General features: G+C 64.9%; 1 protein-coding gene across 12 annotated transcripts; it reads right to left on the bottom strand.

Moving 5' to 3' along the window:
* Window positions 1-33: 33 nt before the first annotated feature.
* Kdm6b (lysine demethylase 6B) lies at window positions 34-20,405 on the bottom strand. 12 transcript variants are annotated; one of them, XM_055593967.1, is made up of 25 exons: window positions 16,483-16,496; window positions 15,543-15,699; window positions 13,941-14,051; window positions 9,395-9,524; window positions 9,009-9,150; window positions 8,780-8,921; window positions 8,506-8,604; window positions 8,196-8,415; window positions 8,015-8,107; window positions 7,771-7,932; window positions 7,483-7,689; window positions 7,035-7,388; window positions 4,871-6,945; window positions 4,665-4,791; window positions 4,482-4,587; window positions 3,522-3,727; window positions 3,335-3,402; window positions 3,178-3,249; window positions 2,939-3,087; window positions 2,704-2,818; window positions 2,434-2,621; window positions 2,046-2,187; window positions 1,637-1,763; window positions 1,392-1,562; window positions 34-1,312 (listed from the first exon to the last, which is right to left on the bottom strand). In XM_055593967.1, exons 6-25 carry the CDS (start codon window positions 8,914-8,916, stop codon window positions 1,289-1,291), a joined length of 4,842 nt encoding a protein of 1,613 aa, XP_055449942.1. In that variant the 5' UTR covers window positions 8,917-8,921; window positions 9,009-9,150; window positions 9,395-9,524; window positions 13,941-14,051; window positions 15,543-15,699; window positions 16,483-16,496; the 3' UTR covers window positions 34-1,288. The 12 variants fall into 12 exon arrangements, with proteins under 12 accessions (XP_055449942.1, XP_055449938.1, XP_055449939.1 ...); XM_055593963.1 differs by lacking the exons at window positions 15,543-15,699; window positions 16,483-16,496 and adding an exon at window positions 20,337-20,405; XM_055593964.1 differs by lacking the exons at window positions 15,543-15,699; window positions 16,483-16,496 and adding an exon at window positions 20,337-20,405 and having other exon boundaries at window positions 9,409-9,524.
* Between the last annotated feature and the right edge of the window lie 61 nt (window positions 20,406-20,466).

Raw genomic sequence — 20,466 nt, 5'->3', positions numbered from 1 at the left:
CGACCGTCAACTGATAGCCTCCACAGCCACCATCAAAACACAACGGCCTTTTTTTTTTTCCTGCTTTTATTTTTAATATTAATATTCTCACACAAAAATCACCGAAAATAGGGAGGGGTTGGGAAGACCCCTCTGCCCCTGGGGCAGAGAGACAGTGCAGTGCGAGGGGCGGGGCTGTAACCCCCCACCCCTCCGCAGCCCCAGCGGGACAAAACGAACCAAGAAAATGAAAATAAAGCCCCAGAGAAGCTCAGCCCAGGGTGTCCCTGCCCCAGTGAGGCCCTGCCCAGGGCTGTTTCTCGCCTCTAAAAAGAGTGGGGTGGGGGTGGAGGTGTCCAATGGTTTTTAATTGGCCGAGGCTGGGGAGGGCAGGGTTTCTTTTCCTCATAGTTCTTTCTTTAAAACTTTTAAATTTTTTATTTTATTTATTTATTTTTTTACAAAATACCATTTCAGTTCCCACTTCCCCTACAGTACAGGAGTCGCTCACCCTCAGGCGGGGTTGGGGGTGGGGTCGGGAGTGGGGTACTGGTCCGAGAAAGTGCAGGACGTAGGGGAGGGGAGCGGGTTAGAGCACCATGAGAGCCGGCGGGAGCCGCGAGCGGGCGGAGACGCCGGCCACGCCCGGACACATACTGGGGCACAGGGAGAGCCCGGGACGGGCCTCCCAAAGAGGCAGGAGGGATGGCTTGGGGGGGGCGGGAGGTCGGGTTTCCCCAAAAAAATGAATAAATAGAGGTGAGTGGGACTGTTATAAATTAAAAATCAAAAACAAGAGGAACAAAAATACAAATCATAACCAAGTGAATAAACAGACATATACAGGGATCACAGCTAGCGTTGGAAGTAAAAAAAGGTCCTGGGGAGGGTGAAGCCCATAGAGAATCTCATTAAAAACCTCGGCTGCCGAACGTCTATGTACACGAGCCGCGGGCGAGCTCTGCGCCGGGCGGCGGGCGCGGCGGGCAGGCTTGAGGGAACCCGTATGAGCCCCGCCGCCGCCGGAGCCTGGTCCTTGTGTCTGCTGCTAGAAAGGCCAAAGTCGGTGAGGGGGGCGCGGGGCAGGGCCGCCGGCCCCTCCCCGGCTCCCTTTTTTTTTCCTTTTTTTTCCTCGTATTTGTTAAAAAAATTCTTTTTCTTAATAAATTAAGTGAGGGGAGCTGCCAATAGGGTGGAAGGGCTGGACCCAACCCCCTTTCCCGGCCCAAGGCGGGACCTAGGTCCAGCCCAGGCGTGTGCTGGTGGCCCCGCCGCGGCCTGCGTGGGCGGGCGAGCGGGGCGTCCGGCCTCATCGCGACGTGCTGGCGGGGGCCTGCGGGGCGAGAGCAGCGGGGTCAGCGGGGCTGGGCGGGGGCCGCCGCGCCCCCCCGCCCCCCCGAGCCCGCGCTCACCAGCGTGAAGGCGTCGTAGGCCTGCGCCAGCTCCTCCGTGCGGTACTGCTCCAGCACCACCACGCCCTGCAGCCCCGCGCTGCGCCTGCGCGCGCAGCCCTCGCAGTGCACCAGGTACGTGTTCCGGCTGCCGTTCTCGCTGGTCACGAACAGGATGTTGAACACCTCCACCTGGCGGGGCGGGGGGGGGGGGCACGGCGTCCGGGGGGGGGGCCGCCCGCGGGGGGGGGGGCAGGGCTACCCACGTCGCACTCGTTGCAGTAGTAGGCAGGCTCGTCCTTGACGCGGCCCTGGTAAGCGATCTTCTTCCCGGCCCGCACCAGGCTCTCCCGCTGCACCTGGCAGTGCTTCATGGACTGCAGGAGGCAGAACCTGCGGAAGGGCCGAAGGCCGACCGAGGCTGGAGGGCGCAGGGCCCCAGGACCCTAGCCCCGGACTCCCCCAGGCCGCCCCCCCCTTTCATTTCTGGGTTGCATTTCCCGTCTTGACATTTCAGGGTTTTGGGTGTGTTTGGACCACAGGAAACGAAGGCCGAGAGAGAACAGGGACTTTGTCGGCGTCGCCAGCGCGGACGGCTGGAGATGAGGGGGTCTGCAAGGACCAGGCAGGGGGCCATCGGGCGGGGCGGGGCTGCTAAGCCAACAGGGGCCTCACTTGATCATCTTGAACAGGTCGGGGTCGCTGATTTTGACCGTCCGGGCCACGTTCCAGGACACGTGAATCATGGGCACGATCGACTTGACGCTCTTCACCTCGTTCCACTCATATCGCTCCAGGGCCAGCTGGTACTGATAGGCTGCGGGCCGCAGGCGGTCACGGAGGGCTCCCAGGCGGCCCGGAGCCCTGCTCCCCCCACCCGACCTGGGGATGCACCCCGAGGGCTCCCCAGTACCCCTCGCTGCCCCCCGGGAAGCTCCCCCGCACCCCTCGCCGCCCCCGGCGCCAGCCCTCACCGGTGAGGGGCCCCCCGCTCCCCTCGTCGCCAGCCCTCACCGGTAAGGGGCCCCCCGCCCCCCCCGGCCCCCTCGCCGCCAGCCCTCACCGGTGAGGGGCCCCACGTTCCAGGCGATATTGTTGCACCAGCCGGTAGCCTGCACCCAGTGCACGGTCCCCGCGTTGATCCACACGAGGTCCCCGGGGCGCTGCACGAAGCGGTACACGGGGATATTGGACGCGTAGAGGTCATCCAAGATGGGCCACCAGGAACCGGTCAGGTAGTCCACACCGTGCCTGCGGGGCGGGCAGCCACAGGGTCAGCGGGGAGCGCCGCGGACCCGAGGCGGCGGGGAGGCCAGCGGGGGGGCGCGCGCACCGGTCGCAGAAGGCGCTGATGGTCTCCCAGTAGTGCTCGTGCACCGCGAACCACTCGCAGTCCCCGGGACCGATGTTGATGTTGACGGAGCAGAAGTTGTTGTTCTCCTGGTGGCCTGCAGGGGGAGACGGCACGTCACGGACGTCGGCACCGGCCTGGACAGGCGGCCCTGGCCCTCCTGCGCCAGCACCAGAGCGCGCACCGCCCGCGCACCGCCCGCGCACCGCCCGCGCACCTGGCGTCCGGCTGCCGGGCACCTTCATGTACAGCTGCACGGTGTTCATGCCCAGGATGGTGTGGCCCACGTGGCTGAGCATGTTGCCGGTGGACGTCACCCGCATGAAGGCGGGCAGCTTCAGCAGCTCCTGGAGCTGGGGCTTCCACCTGTGCGCACACGGGGAGGGCGGGGTGAGGCGAGCGGCGCCCAGGGCGGCCCTTAGCAGACGCCATCCCAGCCTCACCGGCCTCACCCACCTCTTGGCATCCGACAGGTCGATGTTCGTGCCAAACTTGATGATGTGATGGTTCTTGGGGTCCGGTGCACTGCTACAGGGCAGAGGCACACACAGGTGGGTGGCGGCGCCGCAGGGGAGCCGCGGCGCGGGCGGGGCGGGACCGGACGGGGCTCTACCTGGGGGGGGTGCCCGTGGTGCTGTCTGGCTCCTCCGACTCCTCGTCCTCGCTCTCCTTCTCCTCCTGCTTGGGCAGCCGGGCACGCAGGTCAGGGTCAGCCGGCGGCCAGACCCGCACCCCCGGCCCCGCCCGGCCCCGCCCGGCCCCGCCCGGCCCCGCCCGGCCCCGCCCGGCTCGGGCCTCACCTGCAGCGACTCCTGGAAGGAGGACGCCTGGTACTGCGCATACTTGGCGATGGTGGTGTGCGAGCGGGAGCTCTCGCAGGGCCAGATCTGCCGCGTCCCCGTCAGGTCCCAGTTCTCGTCGGAGGGCTGCTGCACCTGCGTGCGCACCTCCACCGCGTGCTCCCCGCTCGCCTCCACCAGCGTCTTGGTGGAGAAAAGGCCCAAGTCTGCAGGGAGCGCCAAACAGGACGCCCGTCAGGACGGAAGCCCCTTCCCGCCCTGGCCAGCCCTCGGAGGAGGTGGGCTCCGGTTGGGCGGAACTCGGCGCCGAGGAACGGGCAAGAACCGCAGCCCCAGGAAGCTGGCGAGGCTGGCTCTCTGGGTCCTCCCAGCCTCCTCCTCCACCCACTTCACGCCTCGTCTCGCTACTAGAACTCGCGGACGTGCACATGAACGCACGGCAGGCAATCAAGTGAAAGATGTAGTCAACCTTGGAATGCCTCCGTCACTCTCTGGGAGGAAAGGATCCATGAAGGACACACGACTGGCCTTTACGTTTCTATAGTTTCCTCTAGTTTGACGCTTTGAAATTTCGGTCGCGCACGCGCACACACATACACACGGGATTGAAAAACCAAACCCGGGATCAGAAGTCGTCTATAATAGATTCTTTTCATTCCTTTTTGTTTGTTCTACTTTGTTTTTGTCGAGACGGGGTTTCTCTGTGTACCCCTGGCTGTCCTGGTGCTGACTACAGAGCCAGAGACCCGCGCTGGGGTCAACGGCGTGCGGACCGCGCATGCTCACACTCTCAATCACTAGGAACGTCGGAGGCGGCGCTGGCCACTCCTGAGCTCCACCTTCTCAGGTGTGCACTGCGGGGGGGGGGGGGGGCAGGGACAGAGAGGGGCGGTCTCGGGGCACGGCTGCGGTCTAGGGGCGGAGGGGGCTCGAGGGTCCCCGAGCCTTCGGCATACTCACTGAGGCGGAGCGAGCCCGCCAGGCCCCGGATGACGGTGATGGGGTTCCGGGGATCCGTGCAGAACTGCAGCAGCACTGGCGAGAAGGCGTCCCGCTTGCTCTCCAGCTGAGGCGACCAGAGGGCGGCGGGTCAGAGCCTCGGCCCGGCCCGGCCCTCCCGGGGCAGGCCGCATGCATACATACATAGATGCTGGGCGTGGGGGGGTTGAGCTTTTCCCGGGGCAGCTTCTCCTCCGTGTTGATTTTCGGCTTCACGGACTGGGCGGGGGAAAGGTAGGACTCTCGAAATTTCCCTTTCACCTTGGCGTTCCTGTGAGCAGAGCGAGGATCCGGTCAGAAGCCGGGGTCCCGGGCGAGCGCCCCCCCCCCCCGAGCGGCCCCGCGCTCACTTGCTGGCCCGCATGACGTCGGCGGCGCAGTGGCTGATGGTGAGGTCGGCCATGCGCAGGCGCCGCTGCTCCACCTCGGAGGCGATGAAGGTCTCCTTGTCGCCGCTCTCCACCTTGATGAGCCTGATCTTCAGCTCCTTCGGGGGCCCCTCGCTCAGCGACCGCAGCTTCAGCATGTCGGCGCGGCTCACACCCGGGGGCCCCGGGGCGTCCTCGCGGGCCTTCTTCCCGGGCCCGGGGCCCGAGGGGGCGGGGGGCTGGGCCGCGGGCGCAGGCGCCGGGGCGGGCGCGGGGGCGGCGGGAGGCTTGACTTTGGCGGCGCCGCCTGGGTCGGGCCGGGCCTTCTCCCGGCCCTGGATCTCTCCGCTCTGCAGGTCCAGGTTGCCCAGCACCCGCCGGCTCTTCTCTTTGGGGGCCTTGGCCTTGGCCCTGGCCCTCCCCTCGCGGGGTCTCCGGCCCACGCTGTCCCGGCAGGCCCGGCGGTGCCGCCGGTGCTCCTTCTGCCGCCGCTTGCCCGGGCCCGCCGGCGCCCCGCCGCTCTCCTCCTTGGGCTGCGCCGGCGGCGGGGGCGGCTCGGTGCCGCTGTCCGCGGGCTCGGCCGGGTCTGCCGGGTCCGCCGGGTGGACGGCGCTCCGGCCCACCCGCTCCACCAGGGTCTCACAGGCCCGACTGATCTCTTCTAGCACCTCAGACTCCGAGCGAGCAGGGGGCAGCGGCAGCGGCGGGGGCAGCGGGGCAGGGGGCGCGGGGCCCGGGGCCGGCTCTTCGCCCGCCCTGCGCTCCCGGGCCCAGGGCCCGCCTGAGGTAGAGAACTGAGATGACGAGGGGACAGAGGGCTTGGGGGAGCCCTGGGCGCTGGGGGCCGCTGCCGTGGGCGGCGGGGCGGTAGCACCTGACGCAGGACTGGAGGAATACTGAGTGGCGGGCAGGGCCCCGGGCCTGCTGGCCGCCGCCGCTCCAGTCCCCCGGTAACAGTACTTCTGGCCCTCGAGGACAGAGGCCAGTGACTTGAGCAGGCTGGCTGGGCTGGCTGGTGGAGGCGGTGGGGGCTGTGGCTGGGGAGGTGGCGGGAACTTGGCTAGAGGCGGCGGTGGTGGAAGGGCTCCGGGTGGCTTCTTCTCCTCGTCTTGGATCGTGGCGGCGGCGGCGGCCGTGGTGGCGGCTGGGGCCGTGTCACTGGGAAACGGAGGCTGCAGAGGCGCAAAGGGCTCTTTGAGGGGGGGCGGGGGGGCCGCGGCTGCCTCCTGTTGCTGCTGTTCCTCCTCCTTCCGGATGGACTCGTCCAGCATCTTCATGATGTTAGCCAGCCCGTCGGGCAGGATCTTGAACTCAGCTGGCTCTTCAAACTGGTCCTCCAGGGGAGTTGGTGGGAAATCAAAGAGCCTCGGGCCTCGGGCAGGCAGCTCTCCAACCCCAGTTGGCACAGGCTGGGGGGCTTTACTCAGAGAGCCTGGGGGCGGCCCCTGCCCCACCTCGGGGGTCTTTGGGAAGGAGACCCTGGGCCGGGGGCTCTCCGAGCGCCTGAAGCTTCCTGAGGTATTTTGGTGGCCGGAGGCGGGAGGGGCGAGAGTCAGTGGCGGAAGAGGCGGGTCCTGGGAGCTCAGTGGCGGGCTGGACGGCCTGGGAAGGGGGTCTACACTTCTGGCCAGGTAGGGCGGTGGTGGGAAGGGCACAGGCCCAGGACTACTGGTGTGGCTGCTGCTGCTGCTGGTGGCTGGGGGCGTGGGAGGGGTGTGCGAATCCTGAGTGCCCACAGGAAAGCGGGGGTTGGGGAGGGGTGGGGGAGGCGGGCGGGGAGGCCCTTCGGCGCCCAGGAAGAGCTCCCCTAAAATCTCTCCATCCTCTCGGGCTGAGCGGCACGCGGAGCCCTTCATCCAAGCGGGGGGTGGTGGAGGGCGCAGGAGGCGAGGGCAGGGCGGTGGAGGGGATGGCGGGGTCCCAGGTGGGAGGGGTAAGTGGGGAGTGGCAGCAGGGGCCGTCAAAAATGGTTTCCGACCGCTGTGTGCCGAGGGCCCCAGGCGGGCCTGGTGAGGGGAAATCTCCAGCGCGGGATTTTGGTAATGGTCAGCGCCAGGCTGCGAGTGGAGAATGGATAGGTCAGGGCGTTTGCCTCAGTGGCCCCCCCAGACACCTCACCCACCTTCAGCCCAAGGTCGGAACGCACAAGGCCTGGGCTCGGCTCCACTCCCCGAAGACCAGTGTTGTTACTGCTGCTGCTGTTGCTGCTGCTGTTGCTGCTGGTGCCGGGGAGGCCGGGGGGCCGGGGAGGGGCGTAAGGCACGCAGGCGGTAGATGCTGCTGGTGAAACGCTGGAGTCCATCCGCGACCTCTGAACTCTGCTCTCTCTAAGGTCACTTCCGGGGGGACGGGTGGCAGGCAGGCAGCCATGGCTCTCTGCTCCTGGGGGTCGGGGACCTGGACCAAGGGGTGTGGCTGGGACCAGCCGGTGGCTGGGCGGATGAGCGGTGTAGGCAGGAGCTGGGTACGGATACGGGTGAGGCAGCGAGTGCCGCTGCTCCTGTGGAAGGGAAGGGAGGTGAGGTCACAGAGTGAGAACGGAAAAGACAGGATCTGCAGGAGGGCAAGGGAGCAGGAACCAAAGAGGGGCTCACCTGGCGCTCTGGGGGTGCTGAGCCCTTACGCTCGGGGCCCCAGGCATCTCCATGCAGGGTACTCCATAGCCCTGGCTTAGTCAGCTGGAATGGGGGGCTAATAGCCAGGCCAGGCAGCGGTGGTGGAGGTGGAGGTGGTGGAGGAGGTGGCGGTGGCGGTGGCGGTGGCGGTGGTGGAGGGAGCGGCAAGCCCGGGGGAAGGCCAGCCTGAAAGAGAAGAGAGTGTGAAGACCACCTCCTGGCCCCAGGCATGCATCCTCTCGCCTGCTCACCCACCTAGAGCCACACCTGTTCAGAGCTGCAGCCTCTCCTCCGCTTGCCTCCGGGGCTGAGGCCCTCCTCCCCCGAGGGGCCTGCGAGTGCCACGGGGGGCATGGGCTGCACCACTGGGGGCTCGGCAGATCTCTTCACCGGAGGACCCCCTCGCTTTGCCCCGTAGTTCCGTTTGTGCTGAAAAGGAAGAGAGCCACTGTGGCCTGGGTGCCAGCCTGCCATACCCTCTCTTCCCTAATCCACTTGGCCCCAGCCTTACCTCAAGGTGCAGCAAATTCCACACTTGCTCCAGCGGGGGGAGGACCTTGGCTCGGTGCTGACAGGAACCAGCATGAAAGTTCCAGAGCTGGGCCTGGGAGGGTCATAGGGCAGAATAAGAAAAATTGGAGACACTGAGCTAGAGGGGCTCGCCCTCAGCCCCCTGTCCTGCCTCATCCCACCTGCTGTAATCGGCCAATTCGGGGCCCCAGCTCGGCGAAGCTTCCTCCGTATCGAAGGGCCCTGTGGTAGCAGCATATGGCCTCCTCGCTGTCGTGCTCTGACTCATACAGCTGTCCAAGCTGTTCCCATAACCCTGGCTGGGCTGGCTCCCGGAGCAGGGCCTGCACGCAGCCGTGCAGAGACTCCAGCTTCCCGTGGAGAGGTCTTGGGGCGGGCGTCCTGAAGAGAGGCAGGAGGCGTGAGCAAGCTTGAGGCACATTCGAAGGCCCCAGTTTCCCTCTAATCCTAGAACTTCTGAACCCCACTTACCCAGGAGCATAGTAGGGTTTATTTGGGTGCCCGGAGCTACTGCCATGAGAAGGGGGTAAGGGAGCAGGGAGTGGGGGCTGCCCAAGGCTGGCAGAGCACCTGGAAAGAGAAAGAAGCAAGCTTGTTCCCTAGAGAGGAGGGGTCTGAGCGAGTAGGAGCAGAGGAGGCTGGGACCTGGGCCCAAAACCACAGAAACTCGAGGAGAGTGACAGACATGGACAGAGAAGACTGGCAGAGAGGCGCATGAGATAGTGCTAACGGCCCAGCTTCTCACCTGCCTCCGGGCAGCCATGAGCTTCGAGGAGGAGGATGGGGTGGGCAGGAGCTCCAAGCCCCGGCGCAGCTCACGCCCCCGAGGGCAAAGGCTTCCCGTGCAGCGCGGGCCCCTGGAGGGCTCACTGCCCGATGCATCCAGCCTGTCGGGGACAGGACATCGTGCTCTAACAGGGAAACGAAACGTCCAGGAGAACGTTCACCGACAGCGGCTCCACTCTGCCCCTTACCAGGTCAGCAGTGGCCCCAGGAGCCCTGGAGATGGGGCACGGCCCCTGCCCCAGCTCTCTGGCACGAGGTCCAGCTCCAACCGCTCTTAACAAGAGTGCTCACTGTTCCCAGGCAGCAGCCTCTGGCCTTCTGCAACCAGTTCTACCGAGACAAGAGTACACTGAGCTCGCCAACACAACCGGGACCCGCAGGCCGGTCCGAACTGTCAGCGCAGGAGGCAGGAGGGCAAGGAGCCGGGCAGACCCCGGCAGAGGCAGCCCCTAGACGGCCGGCCCCGCGAGTGGAGTTAGCGGGAACAGGGGACAAGCAGCGGGGAGCCAGCGCCGGGACGACCCAGCCGCCCCGTGGGCCAGGCTTCCAATCCGCAGCCACTAGGGCGACCTACCGCGCGGCGCCTACCCAGCCTCCGTGGGAGCGTCCTCTCAGTTTCAAGAGCTTCAGAGACCCAGCCAATCACAAGACGCCTCTCTCCACAGACAGCCAACCATCACCCTTGTCTCCGCCTCGGTAACAGCCTGGCAGGAACCAATAGCGGCGAGGTTAGCCGGGCACTCGGCGGCCTCGGAGGAGGGGCGGCAGGGCTGGTCAGACAGGCTCGCCCTAGGGTGACCCCGACGTGACCCCAAGGTTCCCACCTGGGGTCCACACCTCCGATCGGAAACCGGCGGCCCGCCGCGCAGTAAGCGCACGCTGGCTGAGACCACGCCAGGGACGGTGGGCAGATCAGCCGCGAGGCGCCCCGAGGGCGAGCTCGCAGAGCCGCCAGCTGGCAGCGGACCCCTGCCGACCCGCCGCAGGGACGGGCGGCCAAACCCCTCGGACCGCCGCGGGGCCACGTGCCTTCCCTCCACGGCGGCCGCCGGCTCTGCCTGGCTCTGCCCCCGCCACCCCGGCACGCCGACCCAGCGCCCAGGCCCGCCCGCGCCTGTCAGGGCTCCACCTCCAGAGCCTGACCCAGTCCTCGACCACGGTCAAGTCCCCAGCCTCATACCAGCGCCTGCGGGGCCTCCAGCGGCCCAGGCTCCGAGCCCTCCGCGCCGGCCCCCTGGCCGCTGCCCCCAGCCCTCCGACCTCGGAAAAGCCGAGCGCCGTGGAGCGGCCCCTCTCGCGTGGCTCCCGTATCCTCTGTGCCCTTTCCCTGCCGGGGCCACGCGGTTCCCCACGGCCCACGTGGCCCCCGCCCCCCCAAGGGAGGGGGGATTTCGGGGGTTGCCCGTGACGTGGCCACTTGCGCAGCGGAAGCGGTGTGTGTAAGGGGGGGTCCTTCGGGAGGGCGGGGAGGGCGGGGCCCGCCAGGCAGTGACATCACCCCTGTCCCACTCTCGCCGCCTACTCCCTTAAAGAACCCAGAGCCCGTTTCACTTCCTCCTGCACACCCCCCCCCCCCGCCCCTTCCCGTCGAGGCTGGCTCGGCCCGCGGCGGGCGCGGCGCTCCCCTTCCTCGGCACGTCCCCTTCAGCCCCAGCTGTCCCTGCTGGCCTGTCCGAGCGCAGAAGCCGCTGCCCTGCGCCTACCCCGGGTCCCCGCAGGTAGGGAGCCGACTCCGCTCCCGGGCTCGGCCCATTGCGAGTCTAGAGTACAAAGAGCGAGCGGCGAGAGGCGAGTACAAAGCCGCGGGGGCGGGGCCAGCGCTCCAGCTGGAGCAGGCGCCGGGCAGGAAGCCGGGGGAGCGCGGCGCGGGGCCGGGGGCGGCTGGAAAGTTCGCCCCGGCCGGCCGGTCCGCGCGGGGAAATTTCCACCCGGCCCGCAGGGGCGGGAGGGCTCGGGCCGCAGCGGCCTGCCCTCCCGCCGGGGCAAGGTCAACTGCGCGCGGAAGGTGCCCGGGGGAGCCTGCGCCCCAGGGACCGCTCGCTTCACGCGGGGCCCCGGGCGGAACTCGGGACGCTGCAGCCCGTCAGTTACCAACCCCAGGACGCGTACGACCCTGGACTGCGGTCAGGTGCAGCCCCAACGGGCTGCCCCGGCCGGGCCCTGCGGGGGCAGCGGGGCCAGGCGCGGACAAACGGCGGCTGGGGCGCCGGACGTCAGAGGGGCAGGTCCCCGCTGGGGAAGCGGTGCCCAGGGCGCTGCTCGTTGCCAGGAAATGCACTTCCCCTTCGATGATGACACTTCCCCTCTGCCACTTCTGCTTTCCCACGGGGAACTGACTCAGCTTTCCCTGAACGGGCGAGTTCCGTCCTTGCAGCCCTCCCGATCCCCAGCCTCTCTCCACAGCCGCCCACGCCGACACGGCCGACTACAAAGCGCTCCAGAACAAAACTTCCTGTACCCGAAGCCTAACCTCGCCAGCCACCGCGGCCCCGGGTCCCCGGTGGGGACGCGGGCGCCCGACCGCCCATCCGCCCCGCAGACAAAGCCTCTCTCAGGGTCTGGACCAGGCTCGGGTGGGGGAGAGTGAGTCACTCCGAAACCCCCCCCCCCCCGTTCCCACTGAGTCAGCCCCCGCCCCCTCGGCTCACACAGACACAGTCAGAGGCAGACACAACTCCTCAGCCCACACAGCTCACCCCGGCCGGTCCCGCGGAATTTCCCCGCGGCCGCCCGCGCCGCCGCGCTCACACCTGTCCGCCGCCGCCGGCTCGCCGTCCACTCTCACCTCCACTCTCGCTCGGAGGCAGGAATGGCCCTCCCCGACTCCCAGGGCTCCTACTAGCCAGGGGGAGGGGACAACCGCGGGCAAGCACAAAGACAGGCGCGCGCGCTCTCCTCCAGGACGGACGGCGGGCAGGCGCGCACGCCCCGGGCCCGGCCGGACGGCCGACACTCTCCTGCGGCTGACAGGCCGGCCTCCCCCAGCCCGACCCGCGGCCCCCAACGCCGGCGCCCACAAAGGGTTAACTCCACTGGCGGCGAGGCCACGCCCCCTCCATCCGGGCACTCCCGGCAGAGCCACGCTCCGCCTCCTGCATCCGGGATCTGGACTCCCGGACTTTAACCGGCCCCCTCCCCCTGTGGTCCCAGGGGAGACGGGCCCCATCAATCACCCCCACTTAACTCTCTCCGGGCTCGGGGCCGCGAGCCCCTCGGCGCAGCTCCCGGACCGCGGGGCCCGCGACCCGCGAGCGGACGCCAGACCCCGCGCGCCGGCGCCCCCCCCCCCCCCAAGCACACGTTGAGCCCCAGGCCGGCACGCACCGGCTGGGAGGTGGGGCGGAGGCAGGGCCGAGCCCCGCGGGTCCCGATCCCTCGCGGTCTTCTTTCGGCATGGCGGCGGCCGGGGGGCTACCGGCTGGCCTCTCACCTGGGAGAGCCGGACGGAGAGGGAGGGCTGCGGGCTGAGGCTCCGCGGTGACTCAGCCACCCGGGCAAGCCGCCCGCCCGGGATTCCCTTCCCCAGCCTTCCCCCGCCGCCGCCGCCGCCCCCTCCCCGCCCCCACCGAGAAGTGACAGTCCTGGCCCGGGCGCGCTGGCCCGCTATGTGTCACTGCGGGCGTTGTGTCTGCCTCTGACTGGGCGCCGTGTTCGCCAGTCGGTTGAACAGGGTCGGCTGTGTGTGGGTCTCCGTGTCTGTGTGCACCTGCCTATCTGCTCATCGTCTCTGAGCCCGCGTCTGGCGCGTTCCTGTCATTATCCCTGTCTACATGACTCCACGATGCTGTCTGTCTGTGTGTCAGGCTGGCTGCTGCCTCAGTCTTTTGTCTGGGTCTCCTCTGCATCACTGTGGGAATCACGATCTCAAACAGCCAAGGAACCACCGGAGGCAGGCCCGAGGGCTTCTAACTGCCCTGAATCCTGACTTACTGGGTCAGTGACCCTTCCGTTTAGTAGGCTTTTGGGGCTGTGTCTGCCTTAAATCAGTTCAGTCCCATTTCTCGGCGTCCTCACTTAATTCTCCTGCAGCAAGCACCGTGGAAACTACTGGCATTTATTAAATGGTAGGCACTATGTTAAACCTTTCACGTGCATCTTTTAACTCTTCTCCCAAATCTGGCATAGAAGGTACTTGATTGCCCTATGCTGCAAATGAGGAAACTGAGGCTGGGGAAGGCTAGATAAAGCAACCGAGATCATTCTGCATTCGAGGGGACAAGCCGGGCTTCTTGCCAGAGGTATATTTTCCACACTGCTTCTGACCTGTTTTCCCTCAGTTTTATCCTTGCAGGCTCCCTCTGAGACCAGCCTTCCTCTGTTACTCTCCCAAATGTCTTCTATCTTTGAGAGAAGGTGTGGGTAGGAAGCCCTGTCACAGAGCTCAGAAGCCGTAGGTTTCTTGGCAGGGAAGCACTACATCTAGTTAAAACATTCATTCGGCACAAGTCTACAAAGGCACCCCAATGTGCAAACCATCCTACGGAACAGGACAGAAAGGGGAAAAAAACAACAGTCCAACTGGAGAACTCATGAGTAATAGGGAACAGCAATGAAGAATCAGAGAACGTAACTTTCCAGCTTCAGGGAAACTGCTTCCTACCAGGGAGGAAAGAGATGAAGCAGGGTCTCAGGAAGAAACCTGGCAGAGGCAGAAGGGCTGAGGAAAGCAGGAGAGTTAGAATGGGCCACAGGACCACAGAGGTGGGATGCGATGATGGCCAGCTTGGCCTAGACAAGCTGGCGGCAGAGATCAATTCCGAAACACCCTTTATAAGCATGGCCATTCCCTCCGGCGGGGGGGAAGAAAGCCTGCCCCTTCACAAGAAATTCCTGGAGTATCTCACAACAAACCCCAGCTCTCTTCAGCCAGCACACAAGTTGCAGTAATGTGTTAGGAGGGTTCCAGGTCTGCTCAAGTACAGGGGTGAACCATTCACGGGAGATAGAGGGGCGCGGAAACCCAGAGGGCTGAACCATTCAAGCACTGAGTGTTGGGGGAGGGGTTGAGAATTGGACCGGACCATTCTGAGTGGGCATGAACCAAATCACAGCCGAGACTTCTCAGACACGCGGGGAAGAGTCGGACTTGGGGGAAGTGACAACCCAGAAGCTGCGCTTACCAGATGAGGTCTGAAGAGCTCTGTCTCATCGGAACAAGTGCCCCAGCAGGGGGTACAGCACAACTCATGGGGTGGGTAGTACTATGGGGCTGGCATGGTGCCTGGGGGAACCTAGAAGAAAATAAAACATCAGTCAGAAGTGGGGGTCTCCCAGGATGGAGGAGTTCCCCGAGTTCCTTGCCCCCCCCCCATTGAGGAGAAGCCTGGCTCTAGAGGTCAGATGGGATTGGAGAATCAAGTTTCCATGGCAACCTGGAAAAAAGCCATCCTCCAACCTTCTCAGGAGGCAGCCTGGTTCAGGTGGTGAGGAGGAAGCCTGTGACACTTCAGTACCAACCTGAGACCCCTCTCTGGGCTAGACTGAGATTCACTGGCCGCTGTGTAGGCCCAGTTAGAGGGAACATCTATGACCAGGCCAGCCTTGGTTCTGACCCCAGGGCATGTGGACCCTTGAGACCTTCATTCAGTTCTGCTTCCTCCAGATCCGGAGTTCCTCCCCACCCTAACAAGACACCAGATAGTCCACCCCACCCTTTGGACTTTGACCCTTCAAGTTCCCTCAGGCAGGTGTCAGCAGGTCCTGGCAATCGGCACACGTGGCCAGACCAGATGAACGGGCCCAACAGGGTGGAGCCTTCCTCAAGAACAGTGACTCTGGGCCTGAGCCGGGAAGTAGCCCGGCAGCAGGCTCCCTCCAAGGCCATATCCTGTTTCCCCATCACCTCCTTCCTCTGTGTGGCCCAAGGAGGTGACGGGGCCACCCCTTCCCTCTCAATCCTTAGATACAAAGAGCTGGGTCTGTAATACAAGTTTAGGGCCAAGAACCAGGTGTTGCCACAGGGACGGACGTTCAGTCAGCCCTCGGCTCACACTCACACCTGGGGAACTATCTTTTCCATCCTCCTGGCCCCAGGACCCAGACACTTGGGTTCTCTGCCTGGCCTCTCCATTTCCTGGCCTTCCAGCCCCCATCTTTCCCCCTGCCCCAGAGACTTAGGCCTCTGGCCTCCGGCCTCCATGATGCAATGTGCTGCAAGCTTTTGTAGCTGCTGATGACACTGCCCCCCAGGGAGGTGTTATTTCTGACCTAAGCAAGGCCCTAAAGGGGCAGTGGTCAGCTGCAGGCTGAGAAAACCAGATCGGCAAGGACCTTCAGCTGGCGAAAAATGCTGGAGGCTGGAACCCTTCAGGACAGGGCAAATTCAAGACTAAAATGCTTAATCCAGAAGTTGACAGCATTTGTGGAGGTGGGGCATGCTAGAAAGGGTCAATCTAGCTTAGTGGGGAGAAGGGGGCCCTCAGGCCAGACCAAAAGGAGTGAGAGGCAGCCAAGGGGGTCGAAAGGGTGTGTGCAGAGTGGGGCAGGGCCACCAGCCATTTAAAGGACCAACCTCAGAACTTTAATCCCTTACCAGCCTTGGCCCCAAGCAGGAGGCTGTAATTCATCTGTCCAACAGCTGGGGTGGGGGTGGGGGCATGAGCATGAGGAGGAGGGGCTGGGGCCTTCTTGTGCAAAGAACCAAACAAAAGGGGAAGCTGAAAGGCCAGCTCCAAAGTGCCCAGGTCACCCTGCTGGCCTGCAGATCGGCCACTGTCCCCCACCTGGGCCAACAGATTCTGTAGTTCAGACTCAGATTCTTGGTCGTGAAGTCAAAGGTCTCAAATACAGGGTTCTGGAGAGAGCCCAGACGCAGCACCCTTGGGGCGGGCTGTCAACCCTTCGTGCACCTTTTCCAGGCACGGTAGCTGTACCGAAGCCCTGCAGGCCCAGGACCAGACAGCCTCAAATGCCCTCCCTGCTCACCAGCCAGCCTCCGTAAGACACGGCCTGCCAGCTCCCCCTCCTGCCAGCACAGGGTGGCAGTGGTCACACCATAGCTGTCCCTTTAAATCATTACCACCCCTGACGGTGTGGACAAACCCAGGGCCCTGCCCCCCAAGCAGGCGGCTTGCCACTTCCCCACCCCACCCACCCCCACCCCCCCAGGCCCCAGAAATGTAAGGGCCATTTAAAGGGACATCAGAAAGGCAGCCTGGTCGCTAACAACCCCACCCCCTCCACACACACAGACACACACACACACACACACACACTCACACACTCACAGCCCGTCTCCAGCAGCACACAGAGACCCCCTGCCTTTCCATAGGGGACCCCAAATTCCGGTTTTCTCTCTCCCTAGAGACTACTACGAGGAGAATGAGGCAAGGGAGGCTGGGGGAGCCATTAAAGGGTAAGGACTCCCTCCTCCCTCAGGGCCCCAGGAGACAGGTTGGAAGAAGCCAGCCTGAGAAACAGTGAGACAGAACCCCAAAAGGTGCCTCGGGCAGAACAGGGGAACACACTGTCGGGTGGGGGGAAGGGAGCTGCACGAGACGGAGGGTGGCGGAGCCAGCAGGCGACAAGCCCAACTCGGGGAAATGGAACAAGGAGGGCTAGGGGGAAAGGCAAGGCCAGGGTAATCGGGGAGACAGAAAGGGGTTGCCGGAGAGGGTGTGGAAGGAAAGAAGACAGGGGGAGGGAGAGCCAGGCCAGGGTTACCTGCTGGGTGTCTGTCCCCCGGCGGTGCCCCCAGAGTCCGGGTAGGGAGGGGGGAAGCAGCAGGGGGGGGAGCGGGGGCTGGGGGGGCGGGGGAGACGGTCCCTCCTCTGCCTCCTGGGCCTGCCCCGGCGCTTGCAGCCTCTGCCTCCCTCCCTCCTCCTCCCCGTCCCTGAGTCCCGGAGTCAAACAAAGAACTGTAGCAGGCTCTCCCCAACCCCCTCCCTCCCTCCTCCTCCTCCTCCTCCTCGTCGTCCTCCTCCTCCTCCTCCACCTCCTCCCCTCCCTCCCCACCAGCAGGCTCCCTCCTCCTCCCTTCCGGTCTCTTCCTTTAACTACCCGCTCCCCCAGCCTCCCCCCACTAGTCTCTCTCCACCCATCCACCCCAACCTTTTACACACCCCTTTAGCCCAGCCATGTCCCCGCTAGGGAAACTGTGGAGTCCCTTTGCAAAATGAAAGGCACCGGAGAGCAACGTGGGGTGGGAACCAGAGCATCGCTTAAAAATCGCAAGCCACAACATAATTATTTTAGCAGCCAAAGGAGGGGGAAAAATAAACCCAAAGAAAGCAATACAAATCAGACGAAAGCCCACATCAAATAAGGTACGCAAAGTAGTCCCTGACAGCCCTACACAACACCCCCCCACACACACACCAGTTAGGAAAACTCTCCACTCTACCCAGCCCTAGCGATGGCTACTTTAGAACAGGTCCACCCACTATAATAACTAACACCGTTTAATAATATGTGTTTCTTGACACTCATTCAGTATTAATTTTACGCCAACCACTGGGCTAAGTGCTTCGCCTAAATTATCTCAGTAGCCCCTTCCCTCAGCGGGAAGGTAGGTATTGATATTTACATGGCCCAGATACGGACGGAGGCTCTGAGAGGTTGTGACCTTTCCGGGTCCCACTTAGCAGCAGGTTTGAGCAGTCCAGGTTCTAAGCCATAAGAAAGGAGACGTTCTAATACCTTCGCCAACTCCAATACTTAGCAGAGAAGGGCAGCCATAGCTATCTGGAATTCCTCTCTCAGAAGCGGGGAATGCCAGACGCTCATCCACCTACCCTCACAGGTAGGACACCCCGACTTTCCAGCATAACACCGTTCCCCCAGTTCGGGGAGAGGAGGTGCAGGGGGCTGCGGGAAAGAACTGGTGCGTATGCCCACGCACAGCTCTCGGGCAGCTGTCTGGCACCTACACCCGTTTCAACTCAAGATGGGAAAGGGCGACGCGACACTGGGCCATGCAGCAGGTGGGAAAGTAAAGACTCGAGGAGACTCTTCCAAGGGCGCGCGTGGGGGTTCGGGGAGCGCAGGAGACTGGAGAGGGAGTTTGTCTATGGCAAGCTAGGAAAAGAAAAAAAAAAAAAAATGACCCAGAATCCTCTCAACCCAGCAAAGGGGCAAAGTCTTTCAGGCCACACCACACCCGCGCCCCTCCCCCTCACTAAACTCCAGGCCAGGGTTTCCCACCTGCAGGATGCTAAAGCCAAGGGAAAGGAAAGGGGAAAGAGACGGCACGGGAGTGGAGCGGAACTCCGGGCAGAGGTGGGAGGGAATGGAAAGGGGGAGGAGATCGCATTGCCTGGCAACCGTCCCGGGGCACGTGCACTGGTGACATCATCCCAGGCCACCTCTAACACAGACCTTTGACTCCTACCACTGCGAAGAAGGCCCTGGCTGGCCGAGTTTCCAGAGGGTTACTCCACGAACTCTGGGAACCCAAGAAGGAGACGAAAAGGAAACCCAGGTGTCCTGCCTTTATCTCTAGTAGCCCCAACAGGACTTAATCCTAGGGAATCGGGTCATTCGCCAGCCTCCTCCCCTCAGCCTCCAGCCTTGACCTCCCAACCCACATTTCTGACTGTCCCGACACGCCCCTCGGAGATACTGCGCCTTCTTTCTTCTGGGCTTGCTCTCTGGTTGGGGGCGGGAGACTAGGTCGGGGCACCGAGTCCCGCGGGACTCAGCCTGCTATCTGCGGGATCCCCTGTGCCCCAGCTGGCCGCCAGTCGGAATCTGTCTGGGTCCCCCACTCTCCCGCCCCTCCCGCGCTGTTCCAGGGCGGAGTCTGTGGAGTTGAAATCAGGACACGCCGAGAGGAAGAGTTATATAACCCTCTGGAGAAGCAGAGGACGAGTGGAGCCGGGGACAGCCAGCACGAGAGGAGCCAGGGGAGGTGCAAAGAAGGCCGGAGCGAGCTAGGAGGAAATGTCAGGGAAAGGACGGGAGAGCGTTGGTTTGCATACCAGAAACCAGGAATTTACAAGAAAAAAAAAAAAATTGGTTCTGACGATCCTCTGGCCAAGAAAGTCACCTGGGCCACCAGGCGCTTCTCACGGGGTCCTGCCGGGGCCACTGGCCGCAGCCGGGCCTGGGCGGGTGAAGCCCGGGAAGGGGCGCTGCTACCCGCTCCCCAGTCGAGAGCTCGGGAAAGCCGCGGCCGAGCCTGGGGCGCCGGAAGCCACAGCTCCGCCCAGCCCACCTGGGAGCTTGGGGCGCCAGCGAGGGGCGGCGGCGGGGGGCCCGGGCCGGCCTCCCCGAGCAAGGCCCACGTCCACGCCCGGCTCGAGAGCGCACACCCACCCGGACGCCCGGGCCCTCGGGGCTCGAGAAAGGCGACGCTGGACCAGTTTGCAAACACAGACTTAAACCCGAGGCGAGGTGGCGGGGGAGGAAAGGGAGGGGAAGACGCGCGCGCGCGCGCACACACACACACACACACACACACACGCACGCAGTCTCGCCGCGCAGGCGCAAGGGACAGTCTGGGCGCGTGCGGTGGAAGGGGGAGCCGCGGGAGCGCTGCGTGTGGGAGTGCACGTGCAGATCCCGGGGAGCCGCCGCCTCCCCCCCCCCCTCCCCCGGCAGGCTCTCCGGGAGGACGGTCCGCCATTGGCCACCAGGGCCCCGACGTAGCCACGTCCGCCGCCGCGGATTGGGCGGCAGAGGGGAGTTTGGGAAGCCGGCGGCGGCCCGTTACTCTGGCAACCGAGCAAACAAGCCCGGCAAGCCGCGGAGATCAGCTCGAGTCCCGCCTCGCTCGCGACCACCACTGAGGCCCTTTCTGCCGCACCCCAGCTCTCGGGGTTCTCGTCTCCGGCCCTCTCAGCCCCCCAGTTTCCCACCGCAGGCCGGCACGCCCCTTCACCACCCCATTCCAGGCCGGAAAAGCATCGGCTGAGCCTGCAGCCCTGTCCCCAGCTCCCGCCCGTCGCCCTTACGCTTACGACTTCCTGGGGCGCGAGCCGGGGTGGGTGCGGGACAGATGGCAGGGAGTCCGGGCAGAGCCTCGGCGCACCTCTCCTGCAGGCGCGCGCCCCTCAGCCATCTCGTGGAGACCTGGGCCCGAGCCCTTCCAGGGCTAGGGAGCCGCAGCCGGAAGCGCGGGAACGGCCCGGGGGCGGGGGCGAACGCGGCCGGCGGGACGGTGGCGGCTGCAGGCAGGCACGTGTCCCCGGCGGTGGGCACTGACGGGGCCCTCGAATGGCCCCAGGGCTGGGGGCTGCTGCGCCCGGCCGCGCCTCCGCGCCGGCCCCTCCGCGACCTGTCTCGGCCGCGTTCCGCAGGACCGGCCGGCCCCGCCCCGGCGAAGGCCCCATCCCAGCGGGGACCGGGAGTTTTTCAGGGCCTCTCGACCTCTGGAGCCAGGACCGCAGTTTCCCCGCTCCCTTTGCCCTGCTCCTTTCTGGGGGGCCTGCACGTCCTGCGCCCCCACTTTGCCATTGCTTTCCCCAAGACTCAAATGCCCACCCCTGGCCCGACCCCTCCAGAGATCCTGACGTCCCGCACCCCCTTCCACGGAGATGGTTTCCCTTCTACCAGAACCCCCTGGGGCTCCCCGTTACCTGGTTCTGGGGATCCCAGAGGTTCAGGATGCGCAAGCCCTCTCGGGGGTCGAGCGGCCCCCCCACACCGTCTCCCAGACAGGGGTTGGGGGGGCCGCTCCACCCCGTGGCGCAGTTTGATTTTTTCCAA

Source organism: Psammomys obesus, unplaced genomic scaffold (genome assembly GCF_907164565.1).
Source record: "Psammomys obesus unplaced genomic scaffold, mPsaObe1.curated_primary_1811, whole genome shotgun sequence".
NCBI lineage: Eukaryota > Metazoa > Chordata > Mammalia > Rodentia > Muridae > Psammomys > Psammomys obesus.
Note: the sequence above shows the minus strand (reverse complement) of the source record. Positions and strands in the feature narration are given on the sequence as shown.